Genomic DNA, 20,760 nt, shown 5'->3' with positions numbered 1-20,760 from the left:
AAGTGCTGCAGAAGATGTCAGTGCTATATAAAGTGGGATGCGAAAGTTTGGGCAACCTTGTTAATTGTCATGATTTTCCTGTATAAATCGTTGGTTGTTACGATAAAAAATGTCAGTTAAATATATCATATAGCAGACACACACAGTAATATTTGAGAAGTGAAATGAAGTTTATTGGAACACAGAAAGTGCACAATAATTGTTTAAATAAAATTAGGCAGGTGCATAAATTTGAGCACTGTTGTCATGTTATTGATTCCAAAACCTTTAGAACTAATTATTGGAACTCAAATTGGCTTGGTAAGCTCAGTGACCCCTGAACTACACACACAGGTGAATCCAATTAAGAGAAAGGGATGTCAATTGTAAGTTTCCCTCCTTTGAATTTTCTATGAAGAGTAGCAACATGGGGGTCTCAAAAAAACCTCTCAAATCACCTGAAGACAAAGATTGCTCACCATCATGGTTTAGGAGAAGGATACAGAAAGCTGTCTCAGAAATGTCAGCTGTCTGTTTCCACATTTAGGAACATATTGAGGAAATGGAAGACCACAGGCTCAGTTCAAGTTAAGGCTCAAAGTGGCAGACCAAGAAAAATCTCGGATAGACAGAAGTGACGAATGGTGAGAACGCTCAGAGTCAACCCACAGACCAGCACCAGAGACCTACAACATCATCTTGCTGCAGATGGAGTCACTGTGCATCGTTCAACCATTCGGCGCACTTTACACAAGGAGATGCTGTATGCAAAAGTGATGCAGAGGAAGCCTTTTCTCCGCCCACAGCACAAACAAAGCCGCTTGAGGTATTCTAAAGCACATTTGGACAAGCCAGCTTCATTTTGGAATAAGGAACTGTGCACTGATGAAACTAAAATTGAGTTATTTGGGCATAACAAGGGGCGTTATGCATGGAGGAAAAAGAACACAGCATTGCAAGAAAAACACCTGCTACCTACTGTAAAATATGGTGGTGGTTCCATCATGCTGTGGGGCTGTGTGGCCAGTGCAGGGACTGGGAATCTTGTCAAAGTTGAGGGACGCATGGATTCCACTCAGTGTTAGCAGATTCTGGAGACCAATGTCCAGGAATCAGTGACAAAGCTGAAGCTGGTCCGGCTCTTTCAACAAGACAACGACCCTAAACACTGTTCAAAATCCGCTAAGGCATTCATGCAGAGGAACAAGTAAAATGTTCTGCAATGGCCATCTTAGTCCCCAGACCTGAATATAATTGAAAATCTGTGGTGTGAGTTAAAGAGAGCTGTTCATGCTCGGTAGCCATCAAACCTGAATGAACTGGAGATGTTTTGTATAGAGGAACGGTACAAAATTCCTTCAACCAGAATCCAGACTCTCGTTGGAACCTACAGGAAGCATTTAGAGGCTGTAATTTCTGCAAAAACTGGATCTACTAAATATTGATTTCATCTCTTTTTTGTGGTTCCCAAATCTATGCACCTGCCTAATTTTGTTTAAACAATTATTGCACACTTTCTGTAAATCCAATAAACTTCATTTCACTTCTCAAAAATCACTGGGTGTGTCTCCTATATGACATAGTTAAGGCCCAGTGCAGACCAAAACCCTCTAGCAGATCTGCAAAACGCTAGAGGTTTTTGAAGCAGATTTCAGAGCGATTCTAGGCATGTTTAGAGAGGTTTTCTAAACATACCTAGCATTTTTTGGAGCATTTTGTGTAGCAGATTACAAATATTGTTACAGTAAAGCTATTACTGAACAGCTTCTGTAACAAAAATGCCTGGATTGATCTAGCGTATTTCAGAGCAGTTTTCCACTTTCCTATACTTTAACATTGAGGCAGAAACGCCTCCCCCAGAAATCTAAAAAATGCTGCAGCCCCTGAGTTTGCATTTGTGGAAAAAACAAACCGCTCTGGTGTGCACCATCCTATTCACTTTCATTAGCCAAGCGGTTTTCCTCCTGCAAGCGTTTTAAAAAACGTTTCAGAACCGCTTTGGTGTGCACCAATCCTAACTGACATCTTTTATCATAACAACCAACGATTTATACAGGAAAATCATGATGATTAACAAAGTTGCCCAAACATTCGCATCCCACTGTATGTTGGCAGAGGGTGAAAGATAGTGATTGTGAACAGAGATTGTTGGCAGAGAAAGCAAGACAGAACCGGTGGGCAGAGAGATGCTGGGAGAGAAAACAAGAGATAGAGGAGAGAAAGTGAGAGAGGGGAGGGCAGTGAAGGAAAGCAAGATATAGTTCTGTATTACATTACACTTTAATTTATGATTATTAGTTAATAAAGCGCCACCATATTCCGTGGCACTGTACAAAGTAAGAAACAAACATGGGGTACAAAATAATACAAACAATGGTATACACCAATATACAAAAAACAGAGTTGGTACAAAATACAATATTGGTAATTACAGTGACAAAATGAATATGAATAAATGTGTAACAAATTCCAAAACACAAAGCCCTGCCCTTGCAAGCTTACAATCTAAAGGAATGGGGGGGGGGGGGGGCGCAAGAAGTAGAGAAGTATACAATATATATTCCTACCTGGAGGCAGTGTGGTTTATGCTATCTAGTAGAAGTACGGAGCAGATGGACGCATCACATAGTGCAGAACAGGTAAGTGACAATGCACTGCTGCGCCACTCTGCATGGGGGACAGGAGGGGGGCCCATGCAAAGAAGGGGAGGAATGATGTCGGCCCCCTCCTTGCAGCTCCTCCCACCCAGGCAGTGGCACCTATACCTGGCTACTATACTAGGGGCACCTATACCTGGCTACCTATACTGGGGGCACCTATACCTGGCTACCTATACTGGGGGCACCTATACCTGGCTAGCTATACTGGGGGCACCTATACCTGGCTACCTATACTGGGGGCACCTATACCTGGCTACCTATACTGGGGGCACCTATACCTGGCTACCTATACTGGGGGCACCTATACCTGGCTAGCTATACTGGGGGCACCTATACCTGGCTAGCTATTGTTAAAGGAAATAAACTTACTCAATGAGACTCCTCCATTTCGTGCCAATGAAAATGAAATCTTTATTCACTCAGCTGAGGACCCTTTTATATACCAGCATTTATGAAAGGAGAAACAGGCTAGCTGCAGCCCGGCTAGTCACAAAAGGGTAGAGACTTCCTTTCTCGGTAAATCTTTATACCCCAGTTAACATGCTAATATATTCCTCCCTCCAAACAGTCTGTAATCCCATAAGTCCAATGAGCAATGTCCAGTTTCTTCTTCTGGGTGTGTCCGGTCCTCCTCTGTGTCCTTCATAAATAATTTAGAAGTCAACAGGAACAAGAAATCTTCTGTTCACCAGTTTCCTGTTTCGTTTCTCTCACCTTCAGGAAACTGGTTTAGACTGGCCCCTTCAACCTGCTCATTCTGCGCCTGGCACAGAATAACACTGGGGGGAGGTTTTGAAGGTTGTTCTGGAATTTCACTGTGAAGGACAAAGGAGACTGCACAGTATATGGTTCAAAAACATATATAACATATATTCAATGGTATCGTGATAACTCCTTGGTTAACAATAATCCTATTACTTAAAGTGTCACTCTAATACAATAATCTAATCTTGTGCATGTGGACTATATAGTCACATAAATTACACAGGATATACAGAATATACAGAATATACAGAATATACATAAAGATTAACAGATTAATTATAAAATTCTTTCCACATTTCCCTCCTGTTTATAATTAATACTGTGGGTTGTGGCTTGATTATATATGTGTTATAAAAAGAATATTTACATTCACATTTCTATGCTTATGCTTACTTAAGCCTCAGGTATCTGCAAATGTGTCTCCACTACAGGGGTCAGAGGTTCAAGCAAACACAGCCTTCTACTCCCCTTTGCTGCAAATGGGTATGCACTACAGCAAGTCAAGGCATAGAAGTGAAATGCTCAAAAACAAAAATCAGGCTCTGGCCGTGAGCTGGCTCACACGTCGGCCTGGCCATCCCCCTCCAGCATACCATCATAATCTCCTCCCAAATCACCGTATGCTTCTTCTTCATGCTGTGCTAAGGCTGCATACATAATAGTACTCATATGCTTATCTATCAACCTTGCAAAAAATGTTCTCAGCATTGGAAAAATACAGCAGGCTAGCAGGAACAGAACCATAAGAACAGTTAGGAATGCGATACCAAAACTCTGAAAAAATGAAGTCCAGCTTCCAAACCAGTTCTGTAACCAGTCTGTTATTGGGTTTGAAACACCTGAGTTTCGTTTCAGCTCTTCGGATAGGTCTTTTAACTGCTGAAGAGCCACTGTCACTTTTCCATCAGGGGATGTATTAACTGGAATGTAGGTACAACATTGTTCCCCAAAAAATTCACATACACCCCCTTTCTCTGCCAACAGCATATCTAATGCAATTCTATTCTGCAGTGCTGTTAATGATGTTGCTTTCAGTTGCTCTGCCAAACCTTCGATAGCATCTCTAGTATAATTAACAAATCTTTGCTGATTGTAATAAATGTAATTAATCCAATCTACATTTTTGTTAACTGTTGGCCATAAGAAAATGGACTCAAAACCATGCAGCAATTTGGTTCCTAGCCTTGAACTCGTCTGGCACCCCTCTGGGGACCCCTATCGCATCAATATATACATATGGGTCCAAACTCCCTTTTGGTGCCTCCCTTTTACTCCGGTGTACCTTTTTATCCACCAAAATTTTAAAGGACTCATAGGGCAATATAGTGACATGTTCTATCATCCAGACAGGGGCACACAACCCTTTCCATTCTGGTGGCAATGATGATTCTGCTTTGTTGGGTTCACAAGTCCACCAAGTATCTTCTAACTGCCATTTTGTTCCTAGGCTCAACCCTTTATCGTTGGTTATTTCCACTATTTCTCCACAATACTTGATCATTGGATGGTTACTGGGGGCAGATCTATTATAGCACGTAAGATTGCTGGCTGTAGCAAATGCACGCTGTGGCGTGCCTGGTACCTTCATACGGACTCTCTCTGTGGTACAGTTCCGTGGTTGATTCACACTTATCATACTTTGTATCATACATTCTAGTTCAGACCCACTCGCCACTACTGATACCAGAGCAATCTGCGGTCTAGCCGCTGCACACACAATACAGTCAGACACATTCACTCGGTACATTCACTCGGTTTGCAGTAAAAATTGCCAAAGTAATCCAAAAATTAAAAATTCCACCGGTCACTAAAACTTTATCACTAGTCACGTTCATCTTGTTAATACTGTCCGGTGGGGATGGGTCAGTAATCTCTTTGTCTATCCTGTCATTGCTGTTCAATGGAGGTCGTATTGTCATTGTCATTGTCATTCCAGGGCTCTTCTTCTTCTTTAAAAATGCTATGGCTCTAACCCAACTTCCCCTATGTAGCCTTTTTAGGTATCTGTTCCCCCTTTTTTTATCTCCTTTTCACCATGGTTCAAGATAAAGAACTACACCTGTGCCTTAGGAAGAATCCTCTAATATCTTCCCACAGCCTTTGAGATCGTGGTCGCACTGAGGCTCAAGCAAATGTTCCCGTCGCCTCAGGATCTCAAATTTCCGCCCCTCTTTACCCCGTGGTGCTAACTATCAAGAACAGATTGGATCTGGCTACTGTTTTAAAAGAAAATGACCGCTAAGCGTTCTTCTTGAGCAAGATTCAAACAACATTTCTTTTGTTTCAAAAACCACCGAAGCTTCATGTGAGTGTTCGTAGCAAGCTGTGGCTCTGGATCTTTTAATTAATCTGGATTCGGAAGGCCCATGTGCGCCCTCTTGCAATGGCTTAAATGTTCCCATGTGGTTTTATTCTAATTTAGCCACTATTATCCCTCCTGTTGACACATTTAAAACTCATGTGTCATTACCACAAATAAATCGGACAAATCAGTCAAAGGAAGGTTAGTAGGTCAGCAGTGTACAGAGCGACCTGTAGGTAAAGTAGGTAGGTAACCTGTAGGTAAAGTTTTAGACTGCAAGTCAGCAGAAGGAGTTGTAGTCGTATATGTCAGGACTGCCAAGTCGTTGCCACGGGAGATGGTGAGGGGACTGGGATGTTGCACACATGTTGCACACATGTGAATGGCCAGTGTCGTGGGAGCCCGGAGAACATCCATGGTCTGTGGGACGGGTGGGCTCCTCAGTTGCTGACACCTAACCCTGCGGACGCCACTAAACCGCAACCGTATGCATGATGGGAAAGCGTACACAGTGTTCGTGAAAACAATGGGGGACGAAATCCCATATAACAGGGTAAATAATAAACACACAGCTTGAGCAGAGACGCAGAAAGAAGCTTATCTATTCCACGATGTTCTTCAGCTCACTACTGTAAGACCAGGACAATCATTGGTGTATTCCCTCCTATGCACATAGAACTGATCCACAAAGATTTATTAATTGCCTTGCGGACAAGTCACTGCGCGCAGATGCGGACGGGAGAAACATCCTCTGGTCAATAAACAACACAGAAAACAAAAGTACAGGGGCTAGGGTGGTGCAGCTTTTTTGGACAATAAAGACGTAAATGCCCAAGCAAACTGGCTGTGCAGCATAGGCGGGGGGGGGGATGGATGGATGGATCTGGAGGGATTGGGCTGGTGGAGGTGGGGTGGGGCAGGTGGAGGTGGGGTGGGCTAGGTGGAGGTGGGGTGGGCTCTTGGCAGAGAACTACAATCATGTATCCCTTTCTGCAGTCGCCGTCAGACAAGGCTTTGTAGTCAAAATATTTCTATCAAAGTCATTTTACTGAACTCCTTCTAACATATCCATGAATTATAAAAAAAAAAAAAAATTTATCAGGTGTCAATCAAAACGGCCAATCAATCGATGACAATGACCCACATACTACAGCAATGCAGCAATCAATTGTTCCCAGAAGCAAAAAACAAAAATCATCATATTTTATTCTTATAATTGAAAGTAATATCTGCGGGGTTTCTCTTTTTCTTTTATTTTTTTATTTATCCCGCATTCTGGGTTTCACAAAATATATACATTAACTTCTTTTTCAAACAAACCTCACATGCATTCTTTCAAATCACCCTGTTCCGCTTCAACACACATACACACATCTAGGCTGCTAGCTGGGATTCATACCTTCTCACAGATCCCAGGCAGAAACTCCACTCAAATTTCACAGAATTCAACAGTACAAACACATCCCAAATAGCATTCACAAACAGACAACTGCAACAGTTAAAATCACTTTTAAATTTTCAATCTTCAGACGAGCATCGGACAAACAGAGTATAAAACTTGTACAGACATTTGTATGCTGTACAAACTACACGAACAACAAACAGACAGACAGCAGCTCATAACTTGTGGATTTTCTCCTGTAGCCCCCCTCCTCCTCCCCCTCTGCTGGATACTTCCCCTGGGAGCTCTGGTGATTTAGATTTCAGAGCTCAGAATTCCCAGCTTCACATCTTACACACCACAACGTAACATTCTATTTTCATCAATAAATTCACTTCCTCATTTGCCTTCAACTAGGGCAGAATTAATACCCTTAACCACACTTTGTCGCTGTTGACCTCGGGCCCTCTGGGGGCAATGCCGGGCCAGGTGATCTTTCGACCCACATTCAAAACATTCTCCGCGTTCTCTGCGACCTTCAAAATCCTTAGATCTGCGCTTTCGTGGGCGTGCGAAATGCCCATTATCATTCACATAACAACCATTCTCATCACTGCAACCATAAACATTTGTAGCAACTTTCTTCCCTTTCTTTTCCTTAATCCCACATACAGGGTGCCGGATGCTTTTTAGAAAATCACTCGGTCTGCAGACTCTATGATCCACAACATATTGTGTGACACACTTGCACAATCCTTCAGTCAAAACCTCACGTCCAGCAATCCTACACCGTTCATAAGGGGAATCTGTTGTTTCAGCAGCAGGGGGAGCTATACCTCTATATTTGCTAAAAACCTTCATCACTTTACCCAGTAGCTCATCTATGTCTGATACATTAATACCATATTCCGCCTCATATGTCTGGGAGGTCCCATCCACCTTTCGTGGGAGGGGCTGGTTTTGGGGAGGGTTCTGAAGAACCTGACATACAGTAGATGGCACCTCCTCCAAATCTTTGTTCTCCGTACTTGGCCCCTCCTCATTTATACCTCTAGTAGCCATCTTTGAGCTTCTGTTAAACAATATTACTTTTCGAAAATCACATTACCCTGAACATCTCCTTTAATTTGAGAAACAAGTTTCTTTACAGCTGTCAAAATGCAGATACCCTAAAACCCTATATTTATTCCCCACAGGCTGCGATATTTTACCCAATTTGTTTTTACTTTTTTCCTGCGCATAACACATACATCATTAATGGCCATAACTTTGCTTGCACCTTGCCCCATTGATCTATATACAGCACTATGATGTAACACTTCCTGCTGTTTCAATCCCGTTCACTCACTTATTGTTGGATTTACAATGTCCCGCGGTCCCCTCCCGGAATATACTGCCTTCTATGCACAAAGATGTAACAATTCCTGCAATTACAGCGCAAAGATCTTACAATTCCCGCTGAGGCAGAGTGCCTGCACTAAGATGGAAACATTCCTGCCAAGGCACCTCGAGGGCTGCAGCTGAGACCTGGACAACACTCAACGTGATGAACCTCTGTGTGGGCTAATCTCGACTGAAGTACAGAAACAATCTGTGATCTAGATCCACTCCGATATTACTGCCTGTTACGCGGCTGTGTTCTATTACAAAAACGTACAATTCCGCTGAGGCACACAGTAGCTTAGGAAACTGACCACAGATTGTGTCATACAAAACAATATAACAACACATCAAAACCTATACTCTAATTTTGCGCAGCCCTGTGTATGAGAAGTTACAGAAACAAAAAGTAGTACTTACAATTTAAGAAGCTTTCAGGACACCCGAGAAGTTTGTTTTAGAATCCTAAGCAGGCGATTTCACCGACCTTGGCTGAAGAAGTCTCACGGTTCGAAATAAACCGTATGTCACAAAGACGTGAGATCTAGATCTTGCATTTGGCCACCTTTTTAAAGGAAATATAATCCCGGTGGGCTTTCACCAGCTTACTATCAGATTCGCCAGTCGCAAACGCGCTCCTAGGACTCACCTCTCTGTGACTATAGGTTTTCCGGTTCGATGCAGACCAGATGTTAAAGGAAATAAACTTACTCAATGAGACTCCTCCATTTCGTGCCAATGAAAATGAAATCTTTATTCACTCAGCTGAGGACCCTTTTATATACCAGCATTTATGAAAGGAGAAACAGGCTAGCTGCAGCCCGGCTAGTCACAAAAGGGTAGAGACTTCCTTTCTCGGTAAATCTTTATACCCCAGTTAACATGCTAATATATTCCTCCCTCCAAACAGTCTGTAATCCCATAAGTCCAATGAGCAATGTCCAGTTTCTTCTTCTGGGTGTGTCCGGTCCTCCTCTGTGTCCTTCATAAATAATTTAGAAGTCAACAGGAACAAGAAATCTTCTGTTCACCAGTTTCCTGTTTCGTTTCTCTCACCTTCAGGAAACTGGTTTAGACTGGCCCCTTCAACCTGCTCATTCTGCGCCTGGCACAGAATAACACTGGGGGGAGGTTTTGAAGGTTGTTCTGGAATTTCACTGTGAAGGACAAAGGAGACTGCACAGTATATGGTTCAAAAACATATATAACATATATTCAATGGTATCGTGATAACTCCTTGGTTAACAATAATCCTATTACTTAAAGTGTCACTCTAACACAATAATCTAATCTTGTGCATGTGGACTATATAGTCACATAAATTACACAGGATATACAGAATATACAGAATATACAGAATATACATAAAGATTAACAGATTAATTATAAAATTCTTTCCACACTATACTGGGGGCACCTATACCTGGCTACCTATACTGGGGGCACCTATACCTGGCTAGCTATACTGGGGGCACCTATACCTGGCTAGCTATACTGGGGGCACCTATACCTGGCTACCTATACTGGGGGCACCTATACCTGGCTAGCTATACTGGGGGCACCTATACCTGGCTAGCTATACTGGGGGCACCTATACCTGGCTACCTATACTGGGGGCACCTATACCTGGCTAGCTATACTGGGGGCACCTATACCTGGCTAGCTATACTGGAGGCACATATACTTGGCTAGCAATACTGGGGGCACCTATTCTTGGCTACTTATACTGGGGCACCGATACCTGGCTAGCTATACTGGGGGCACCTATACCTGGCTACCTATACTGGGGGCACCTATACCTGGCTACCTATACTGGGGGCATCTATACCTGGCTAGCTATACTGGGGGCACCTATACCTGGCTAGCTATACTGGGGGCACCTATACCTGGCTACCTATACTGGGGGCACCTATACCTGGCTACCTATACTGGGGGCACCTATACCTGGCTACCTATACTGGGGGCACCTATACCTGGCTAGCTATACTGGGGGCACCTATACCTGGCTAGCTATACTGGGGGCACCTATACCTGGCTACCTATACTGGGGGCACCTATACCTGGCTAGCTATACTGGGGGCACCTATACCTGGCTAGCTATACTGGAGGCACATATACTTGGCTAGCAATACTGGGGGCACCTATTCTTGGCTACTTATACTGGAGCACCGATACCTGGCTAGCTATACTGGGGGCACCTATACCTGGCTACCTATACTGGGGGCACCTATACCTGGCTACCTATACTGGGGGCATCTATACCTGGCTAGCTATACTGGGGGCACCTATACCTGGCTAGCTATACTGGGGGCACCTATACCTGGCTACCTATACTGGGGGCACCTATACCTGGCTAGCTATACTGGGGGCACCTATACCTGGCTAGCTATACTGGGGGCACCTATACCTGGCTACCTATACTGGGGGCACCTATACCTGGCTAGCTATACTGGGGGCACCTATACCTGGCTAGCTATACTGGAGGCACATATACTTGGCTAGCAATACTGGGGGCACCTATTCTTGGCTACTTATACTGGGGCACCGATACCTGGCTACGTCCCTCCCTGCCCACCCCTCTCTCACTTTCTCGCCTCACTCTCTTGCTGTCTCTTCCAGAATCTCTCTGCCCACCTGTTCTGTCTTGCTTGCTCTGCCAACATTTTCTGTTCACAATGACTATCTTTCACTTTATTTTCTTTTAAACAATATAGTTGCCTGGCAGTCCTCCTGATCATTCTGGTATCAGTCGTGTCTGAGTTAAAAACCTGAAACAAGCGTCCACCTTATCTTGTCATAATAGGGTATAAGAGGCGCCCTTGGTGGTGTATAAAAGCACTTAAAAACAGTTTAAAATGCAAAACGTTTTTGAGGTAGCTTACCTCAAATGACGAAAACAAAAGATTTTTATTGGTAGCACAAGCAACGCGTTTCACGGGTCTACGCCCGCTTCCTCAGGCCGATAGCAGTGCCAAGCTACAATGATCATTTCATTGTAGTTCAGCGCTGCTATTGGCCTGAGGAAGCGGGCGTAGACCTGTGAAACGCGTTGCCTGTGCTACCAACAAAAATCTTTTGTAATACATAAAGATTTTTCGTCATTTGAGGTAAGCTACCTCAAAAACGTTTTGCATTTTAAACTGTTTTTAAGTGCTTTTATACACCACCAAGGGTGCCTCTTATACCCTATTGTGCATATATACCTCCACATGTTCCAATCTGAGGGGTGGAGACAGATTAAGCGTGGGTCCACCACATCGAACATCTGTCCCCGTGGTTTTTCCTAGGAGAGCGACTGCCATCAGATCCCTAGGGATCACCCCGAGTGGAGTCGGATTTATTGTCTCCACCTGCTTCCTGTGGTCGGTTGCCCCCTTTGTGAGTAGTTTTTTTTACATATCTAATTCCATTATTGCCTGAGACGTACTTCACCTTTGGGCTCCCGCTTTCTGTATTTTTCCACAGAGAGGGTGCTTAGACACCCAAACCCCCACTACTTATCTTGTCATATTTTTTAGCAGAAACTTCTGATCTGCATGCTTGTTCAGGGTCTACGTTTAAGGCCTGGGGCACACCAAAGGAGTTTTTCTGAGCGTTTTGAGTTTTTAAATCTGCTGCTAATGTTATCCTATGTGTCTGTGCACACTGGAGCAATGAGGTTTTGTAAAAAAAACCCATAGCATTACATTGGGAAGAGCTTTTAGAGGTTTCAAAAGCTCTTCCCAATGTAATGCTATGGTTTTTTTTTACAAAACCTCATCGCTCCAGTGTGCACAGACACATAGGATAACATTAGCAGCAGATTTAAAAATTCAAAACGCTCAGAAAAACTCCTCTGGTGTGCACCAGGCCTAAGAGGCAGAGGATCAACAGGACAGACAAGCAACTGGTATTTTTTAAAATTAAATAAATATCCTTCTTACTTCAGATTCCCTTTAAATCTGAACTTGCAATATAGCAAACCTGTTTTTTTTGCCAGAATATTTGGTGTACCTGAATGTATTTTCAGGATGACATCAAATGGGTTTCTTAAAGAGAACCTGATCTGAAAATGAAAAGTCAAAATAAACATACACAAGTCATACTTACCTCGCGTGTAGACTACTCCTCAGTCTCTTTCTCCTTTCCTGTGTCCTGTTTGTCCACTGTGATCAATGGAATTCTCCGTCCTCCATTTTGAAAATGGCCACTACCCCATAACTGCTTTCTGGTCAGCACACTGTTAAACTGTAACATCGTCCACTTGAGCCATAGGGAAACATAGACATTACTTGGCACAGCAATTGTCCTCTCAGCTATAACTGAGAGCAACTGATAAATAACTGACAGAAACTGATATATTTCAGTTCTAACAAAATGTTGTCAGAACTGGAAGAGATCATTGTCAGAGGAAAGTTGTGAGCTTCTGAGATGAACTGATGGCAAGGTAACTATGTAATGTTCATTTGATGTTACCTCGTGTTTATTTTAAATAATTGTACTCAGTACAGGTTCCCTTTAACCCGAATCCAAAATGCAAATGCAACCTCTAGTTATAGCATAACTGTAGTGACAGTTGTGTCACTAACTACCATAACTGTACATCACTGTCCTGTCAGGTGTTTAAAGTTCTGATCATGTGAGACAGACTATATTTGTTTTTCAAAGGGTCCATTTAAAAGAATACCAGTTGCCTGGCAGTCCTGCTGATTCTTCTGGCATCAGTTGTGTCTGAATCACACACCTGAAACAAGCGTGCAGCTTACTGTATCTCGTCACATTTTTTTTAGCAGAAACATCTGATCTGCAGGCTTGTTCAGGGAGCATGCATCTCTGATATGCACACCTGCACTGGATGGGAGATTGCATACAAATCCCTCTAGCCATGATATGTACGGCTAGAGGGATTCACATGTGCGACCCATTTTTTCCTGCATGTTGTCTGATTTATTTCCCTGCATGCATGATTTCAATAGGTTGTGTTTCCCATCCAAATTTGCATGCAAGGAAATGCAGCAAATAACCCCTAGTGGAAACAAGCCCTTAGCCTAGTTCTGCAAAGTTAACATAAGGCCTGGAACCCACTAGAAAGTGCAAAACGAGCGATCACTAGTGATTTGTGATAGCGTTTTGCAAGGGATTTTGGGAGCAATTTCCCTGCTCCTATACAATTCATTAGAAGGGAAAGGCTCCCAAAATGCTGCATGTCCTGCGATGGCAATTTTCTTAAACTCTAGTGGAATCTGTCCCATCCATTTACATTGGCAGAGCATTTAGGGAAAGCGCTAGCGATTCAAAGCGCTCCCCAAATGCTACAAAAAAACGCTCTAGTGGGTTCCAGGCCTAAGACTTGCAATATGTTGATTTCTTTTTATTAACATTTGTAATAGATGTTGAATTTTTTTAATCACTCGATTATATCGTCCATAACTCCTTATGCTTTTTTTTTTGTAGTCGAGACATTTGCTGGAAACAATCAATCGGACTGGGCATTTATTCAGACACATATGACAGTGGAGGAAATTTAACTGGTGGTACTTACAGGACACATTATTCCACACAGTTCCCTGTTTCACCATTTCCTGAAAAATTACCAGCCTATGAAGCAATATAAACAACATTATGCTTTTCTAACCTTTTGTAAAGATATTTTTGTTAGTTTGTTTCTCTGTAATTATTCAATCCTATGCAAGTTAAAAAATATTTGAATTAATGATCAGATCAACTGTGATTTAACTGTTTAAAATTCAGACCTGTAACACCTATATATACTCACCAGCGGTGATTTGCTATGAGAAACATATTTTTATCTTTTGAGCAAAAATCTGCATCTGTTCTGTAATATTTTATCAAACAATATTTGAATAAACATTTGAAAAACAAACACAGCCTACTTATTTACTATTTTGTAAACAGAACATATAAATTATGATAGTTTATGTGATGGTTCCTGTGATTGTAACAACCCCCCAGCTCATCTTAAAGACAAAAGGAGACCAGGAGACCAATGGTGCAGAATTGTGTAAGATTCAGAAAAGCAAATGGCTAAGGATCTATATACTCACAAAGGTGGGTTGCAAATCCTTGCAACCACCGTCAGAGCAGGCAGGATATTAAATGTCCCCACTTGGTTTTCCTGGTCTGGAATTGGTGGTCTCACTCCGGAAGTTCTTTAGGACAACTAAAAAACTATCACCTCTAATAGAGGTGTGACAAGACACTTAAAGAGAATCTGTATTGTTAAAATCGCACAAAAGTAAACATACCAGTGCGTTAGGGGACATCTCCTATTACCCTCTGTCACAATTTCGCCGCTCCTCGCCGCATTAAAAGTGGTTAAAAACAGTTTTAAAAAGTTTGTTTATAAACAAACAAAATGGCCACCAAAACAGGAAGTAGATTGATGTACAGTATGTCCACACATAGAAAATACATCCATACACAAGCAGGCTGTATACAGCCATCCTTTTGAATCTCAAGAGATCATTTGTGTGTTTCTTTCCTAGTGCAGCTATCTTCCACTGAAGTGTCAGGCTGTTTCTTCCTGCAGAGTGCAGACAGCTGTGCCTGTATGTAATTCCTCAGTATGTGAAAGCCCAGCCAGCTCAGAGGAGGATTTATCCAGCTTGTAAAAGATAATAGAACAGAGAGAAGCTGCACTAATCTAAATATCACACAGGCAGTGTGCAGAGAGGGGCCTGGATGGGAGAGTTCATAGCAGAACCACAACACTGAAGAACTTGGCAGCCTTCCAGACACAGGCCTGACAAGTCTGACAAGAGAGAGATAAGTTGATTTATTACAGAGATGGTTATAGTAGAACGTGCTGCAGTAAGCCAGAACACATTAGAATAGCTTTTGGAACTTGTAGGATGATAAAAAACAGGATGCAATTTTTGTTACGGAGTCTCTTTAAATCAGGGGTGGGGGCGCTGAATGCATAAAAGATAGGCTAATAAGCTATTAATCTTATAAACAGAGAGGGAATCTTACCTCTCTTTAAAGAGGAGCTGTTAGGTATAAGGTCTCAGAGAAAATAAACACATATATCAGTAGCTAAAGATTGGCTGTACTTACATTACATATGCATTTCACTGTCCACGTTTGGATTTCACAGAATTTGTATATAGTATATGCAGAGATAGATGCTCCTGACAGCTCATGGCAGGCTCCATGTTTTTCTGTCAAATGTGTCGTCATGTCCTGCCTGCTTCCTGATCACAGAAAAGCTCGTACTGAATAACACAGTGTGCAGTGAATATTAATGAGCCATGTGGCTAGGAACAATAGCTGACTCCTGCAGTGTACTCTGCCCGGAGATTTATCAGTGCTACGCGCTGGACTGATTACAAGCTGCTGTAACGTCTCATTAGCAGCCGAGGGGAGGGCCCCAGAATGCTTTGCAGTATAGTATGCGGCTTGCGTCCTCTTGGGTCTATAACAGCTTTTCTGATAAGCACACATCAAAGGTAACTGAGATTTTTATCTTCACTAATGCCTTTTTGGTTTCCTTCTAAACTGTTTAACACAGGAGAATAGAGGTTTAAATTAGCTTCTGCAGCCTGACAGTTACTCTTTAAGGATTTGGACCCTTTTATTGAAAAAAGTCTTTTATTCAAGCACATAAAACTGACTGATTTTATGTGCTCGAATAAAAGTCCTTTTTCAATAAACTGGTCCAAATCCTTCTGTTTATAAGATTAATAGCTTATTAGCCTATCTTTTGTGCATTGGGCGCCTCTGACCCTGTTTTAAATATAAATTGTGATGAATGTTTTTCTGTTAGATGTGTTTCTAGAAGCAAAAGTATTTTTACTTAGCTGCAGTTTACATTACTTCTTAGCGAAATTTGTCTTATAATCACTATAATCTTACGCAATTCTATAGCATAGGAAGGCTAATAATAATTATAAAAGATAATATACATGGAACAAGTTTTAAATGCTAAGGAATTTCAGTATTTCTATATTTATTGCACCATGTACTATTATGGATGGTATAATGTTTTTCTTCTTACTTTTGTGGTGTTTTCTAGTCTGGTGCTCCATTTATCAGAGAACTCCATGTCTGTATGGGCTCCATGTCTGTATGGGATGCTGAACCAGGAATATCAGTCACCTAAAGCTAACCTGTGAGGTTTGCTACAGGCATATTGGAATACTTGCCTAGGGAGCGGGAAGACTCTGGATCCTCAAGAGACTTACCCCATCCTCCTCAGCCGGCCCGATCCAGCGATGGGACACCCGAAGAACATCCACACTGGCGAAGGTCTGTGCAGTAGCACCAACCCACTTGGCTCAGGCAGTAAAAGCTGAGCCCAAGGTTCATGCTACTGCGCAGGTGCAGAGAGCCCACACATGCGCAGTAGCACAGACCCGATCAGGTTCGATTTTTTCTTCCCGAGTGGGACCGTGCTAGTGCGCATGTGTCAACAAGTGGCCTTACAGGGTCCCATCCCTGGAAGGCCCAGTGGAGGAGGACAGAGGAGGCTCTCCAGGATTCAGAGACTTCTGAAGTGAGTACCCCATGAGGCACGTTTTTCCCTACAGGTATACTTTAAAGTAAGCCTAATACTTCTGATACAAACATAAACAAAATGTGCATTATAAAGTGCTTACTTCCTAAGCCTCATTTGCACACTAGATAGTCCTTGGCCGTGGCAAGAATCTAGTGAGTGTATGGTGGCTCCGACACTCCCCAACGCCTCGCCCAGTGATCCAGAGTGCCGGATCACCTCGGCAAAGGAGTTTGTTTCTCCTCTTTGACCCACCCACTCTGTTGTGAGCCACACATCTTCCCTCCTCCCTGCTCTTTAGCAGTACGTCTGTACAGCAATTGGCCCTGAACTGCCATCTGCATGATTGAGTCCCAGTCCTCGTGGCCGATAGAGATGGCCCGAACGGTTCGCTGGCGAACGGCTCCAGGTGAACTTCGGGTGGTTCGCCTTCGCAGGCGAACTTTCTCAGAAGTTCGATTCGCCCCATAATGCACCATGAGGGTCAACTTTGACCCTCTACATCACAGTCAGATTCTATGTCACAAAGGAAGCTTAGAAAAACATCCGGCACTGCAGTAAATGGAGATTTCATTTATTCCAGACTGTGCTCAAAAATAGGATGTTTACAACAAACAGATAAAAAAATGAGAACAATACAGTCCTACCATGGGTGTGTAGATGGCAGTGGGCGCAGGGTGTGATAGGGGCAGCCTAACGGCCGTTTCGCACGGCGGTGCTTCTTCTAAGGCTTAACCCTGGTTAAGTCTTAGAAGAAGCACCGCCGTGCGAAACGGCTGTCAGGCTGCCCCTATCACACCCTGCGCCCACTGCCATCTACACACCCATGGTAGGACTGTATAGTATTGTTCTCATTTTTTGATCTGTTTGTTGTAAACATTCTATTTTTGAGCACAGTCTGGAATAAATGAAATCTCCATTTACTGCAGTGCCGGATGTTTTTCTAATCTTCCTTTGTGACATAGAATCTGCTGGTTTACCTTGTTATCCTGAGCACCCAGTTAGGAACATGGGTGTCATTTTGAGTCCATCCTGCTATTTTTAAAAGGGCAATTTCTCCAGGTAGTGCCGACCACCATACTGTCTTTCTACACTGTTTCTACATCACAGTCAGCAGGTACATTGTAGCCAATCCGGCTACACTCAGCCCTGGAGCCCCCCTCCCCCCCCCCCTTATATAAGGCAGGCTCGCCGGCCATTACACTTACTCGTGTGCCTGCTAGTAGACAGTCTAGGGCGAGCTGCTGCAGATTTTTTCTCCTAGGGAAAGATTAGTTAGGCTCTTGGCTTGTTAGCTTGCTCCTGGCTGAATCTTATTGCTTTAATAGCACCCCTCAACAGTTCTTTTCAGAGCTAATCCTGTTCTTGTGATCTTTTTTTTTTTCTGTGTGTCAAACTGACACTTGTGTTGCATGGACAGCATTGCTAATTCACACTGTGTGTGTGCCACTGCCAGCAGCCCAGCAGCACATTCAGTGACTACCTGTGTGTGTGACAGGGAGCTGCACATTGCACTACCCAGTACTGCATATACCTACTAGTACCTGTTGTGTTTAGTTAACCCACCTCATCACTGCATATACCTACCTTTGTGTTGAGTGAACTCACCTCACTGCATCTATCTAGCTGTTGTGTTGAGTGAACCCACCTCACTGCATATAACTACCTTTGTATTCAGTGAACCCACCTCACTGCATATAACTACCTTTGTGTTGAGTGAACTCACCTTACTGCATATAATTACCTTTGTGTTGAGTGAACTCACCTCACTGCATATACCTAGCTGTTGTGTTAAGTAAACCCACCTCACTGCATCTACCTACCTTTGTGTTGAGTGAACCCACCTCACTGCATATAACTACCTTTGTGTTCAGTGAACCCACCTCACTGCATATAACTACCTTTGTGTTCAGTGAACCCACCTCACTGCATATACCTACCTTTGTTTTCAGTGAACCCACCTCACTGCATCTACCTACCTTTGTGTTCAGTGAACCCACCTCACTCAATATACCTAGCTGTTGTGTTGAGTGAACCCACCTCACTGCATATAACTACCTTTGTGTTCAATGAACCCACCTCATTGCATATAACTACCTTTGTGCTGAGTGAACTCACCTCACTGCATATAACTACCTTTGTGTTGAGTGAACTCACCTCACTGCATATAACTACCTTTGTGTTCAGTTAACCCACCTCACTGCATATAACTACCTTTGTGTTCAGTGAACTCACCTCACTGCATCTACCTACCTTTGTGTTGAGTGAACGCACCTCACTGCATATAACTACCTTTGTGTTCAGTGAACCCACCTCACTGCATATAACTACCTTTGTGTTGAGTGAACTCACCTCACTGCATATAACTACCTTTGTGTTCAGTGAACCCACCTCACTGCATATACCTACCTTTGTGTTCAGTGAACCCACCTCACTGCATCTACCTACCTTTGTGTTCAGTGAACCCACCTCACTGCATATACCTAGCTGTTGTGTTAAATGAACTCACCTCACTGCATATAACTACCTTTGTGTTCAGTGAACCCACCTCACTGCATATAACTACCTTTGTGCTGAGTGAACTCACCTCACTGCATATAACTACCTTTGTGTTGAGTGAACTCACCTCACTGCATATACCTAGCTGTTGTGTTGAGTGAACCCACCTCACTGCATCTACCTACCTTTGTGTTGAGTGAACTCACCTCACTGCATATAACTACCTTTGTGTTGAGTGAACTCACCTAACTGCATATAACTACCTTTGTGTTCAGTGAACCCACCTCACTGCATATAACTACCTTTGTGTTCAGTGAACCCACCTCACTGCATATAACTACCTTTGTGTTCAGTGAACTCACCTCACTACATATAACTACCTTTGTGTTGAGTGAACCCACCTCACTGCATATACCTACCTTTGTGTTCAGTGAACCCACCTCATTGCATCTACCTACCTTTGTGTTCAGTGAACCCACCTCACTCAATATACCTAGCTGTTGTGTTGAGTGAACCCACCTCACTGCATATAACTACCTTTGTGTTCAATGAACCCACCTCTCTGCATATAACTACCTTTGTGCTTAGTGAACTCACCTCACTGCATATAACTACCTTTGTGTTCAGTTAACCCACCTCACTGCATATAACTACCTTTGTGTTCAGTGAACTCACCTCACTGCATCTACCTACCTTTGTGTTGAGTGAACTCACTTCACTGCATATAACTACCTTTGTGTTCAGTGAACCCACCTCACTGCATATAACTACCTTTGTGTTAAGTGAACTCACCTCACTGCATATAACTACCTTTGTGTTCAGTGAACCCACCTCACTGCATATACCTACCTTTGTGTTCAGTGAACCCACCTCACTGCATCTACCTACCTTTGTGTTCAGTGAACCCACCTCACTGCATATACCTAGCTGTTGTGTTCAGTGAACCCACCTCACTGCATATAACTACCTTTGTGTTCAGTGAACCCACCTCACTGCATATAACTACCTTTGTGCTGAGTGAACTCACCTCACTGCATATAACTACCTTTGTGTTCAGTTAACCCACCTCACTGCATATAACTACCTTTGTGTTGAGTGAACCCACCTCACTGCATCTACCTACCTTTGTGTTCAGTGAACCCACCTCACTGCATATAACTAACTTTTGTGTTCAGTGAACCCACCTCACTGCATCTACCTACCTTTGTGTTCAGTGAACCCACCTCACTGCATATACCTAGCTGTTGTGTTGAGTGAACCCCCCTCACTGCATCTACCTACCTTTGTGTTCAGTGAACCC

At 43.0% G+C, this 20,760-nt stretch overlaps 1 protein-coding gene across 1 annotated transcript in view; it reads left to right on the top strand.

Moving 5' to 3' along the window:
* LOC137544313 (uroplakin-3b-like) overlaps positions 1-14,330 on the top strand; it is a 48,005-nt gene extending 33,675 nt beyond the window's left edge. The window contains exon 6 of the mRNA XM_068265377.1: positions 13,901-14,330. Within this exon, the coding sequence (XP_068121478.1) occupies positions 13,901-14,060 (160 nt within the window). The 3' untranslated portion in view covers positions 14,061-14,330. The remainder of the gene's footprint in view (positions 1-13,900) is intronic.
* The last annotated feature ends 6,430 nt before the right edge of the window (positions 14,331-20,760 follow it).

Source organism: Hyperolius riggenbachi, chromosome 2, assembly GCF_040937935.1.
Source record: "Hyperolius riggenbachi isolate aHypRig1 chromosome 2, aHypRig1.pri, whole genome shotgun sequence".
NCBI lineage: Eukaryota > Metazoa > Chordata > Amphibia > Anura > Hyperoliidae > Hyperolius > Hyperolius riggenbachi.
Note: the sequence above shows the minus strand (reverse complement) of the source record. Positions and strands in the feature narration are given on the sequence as shown.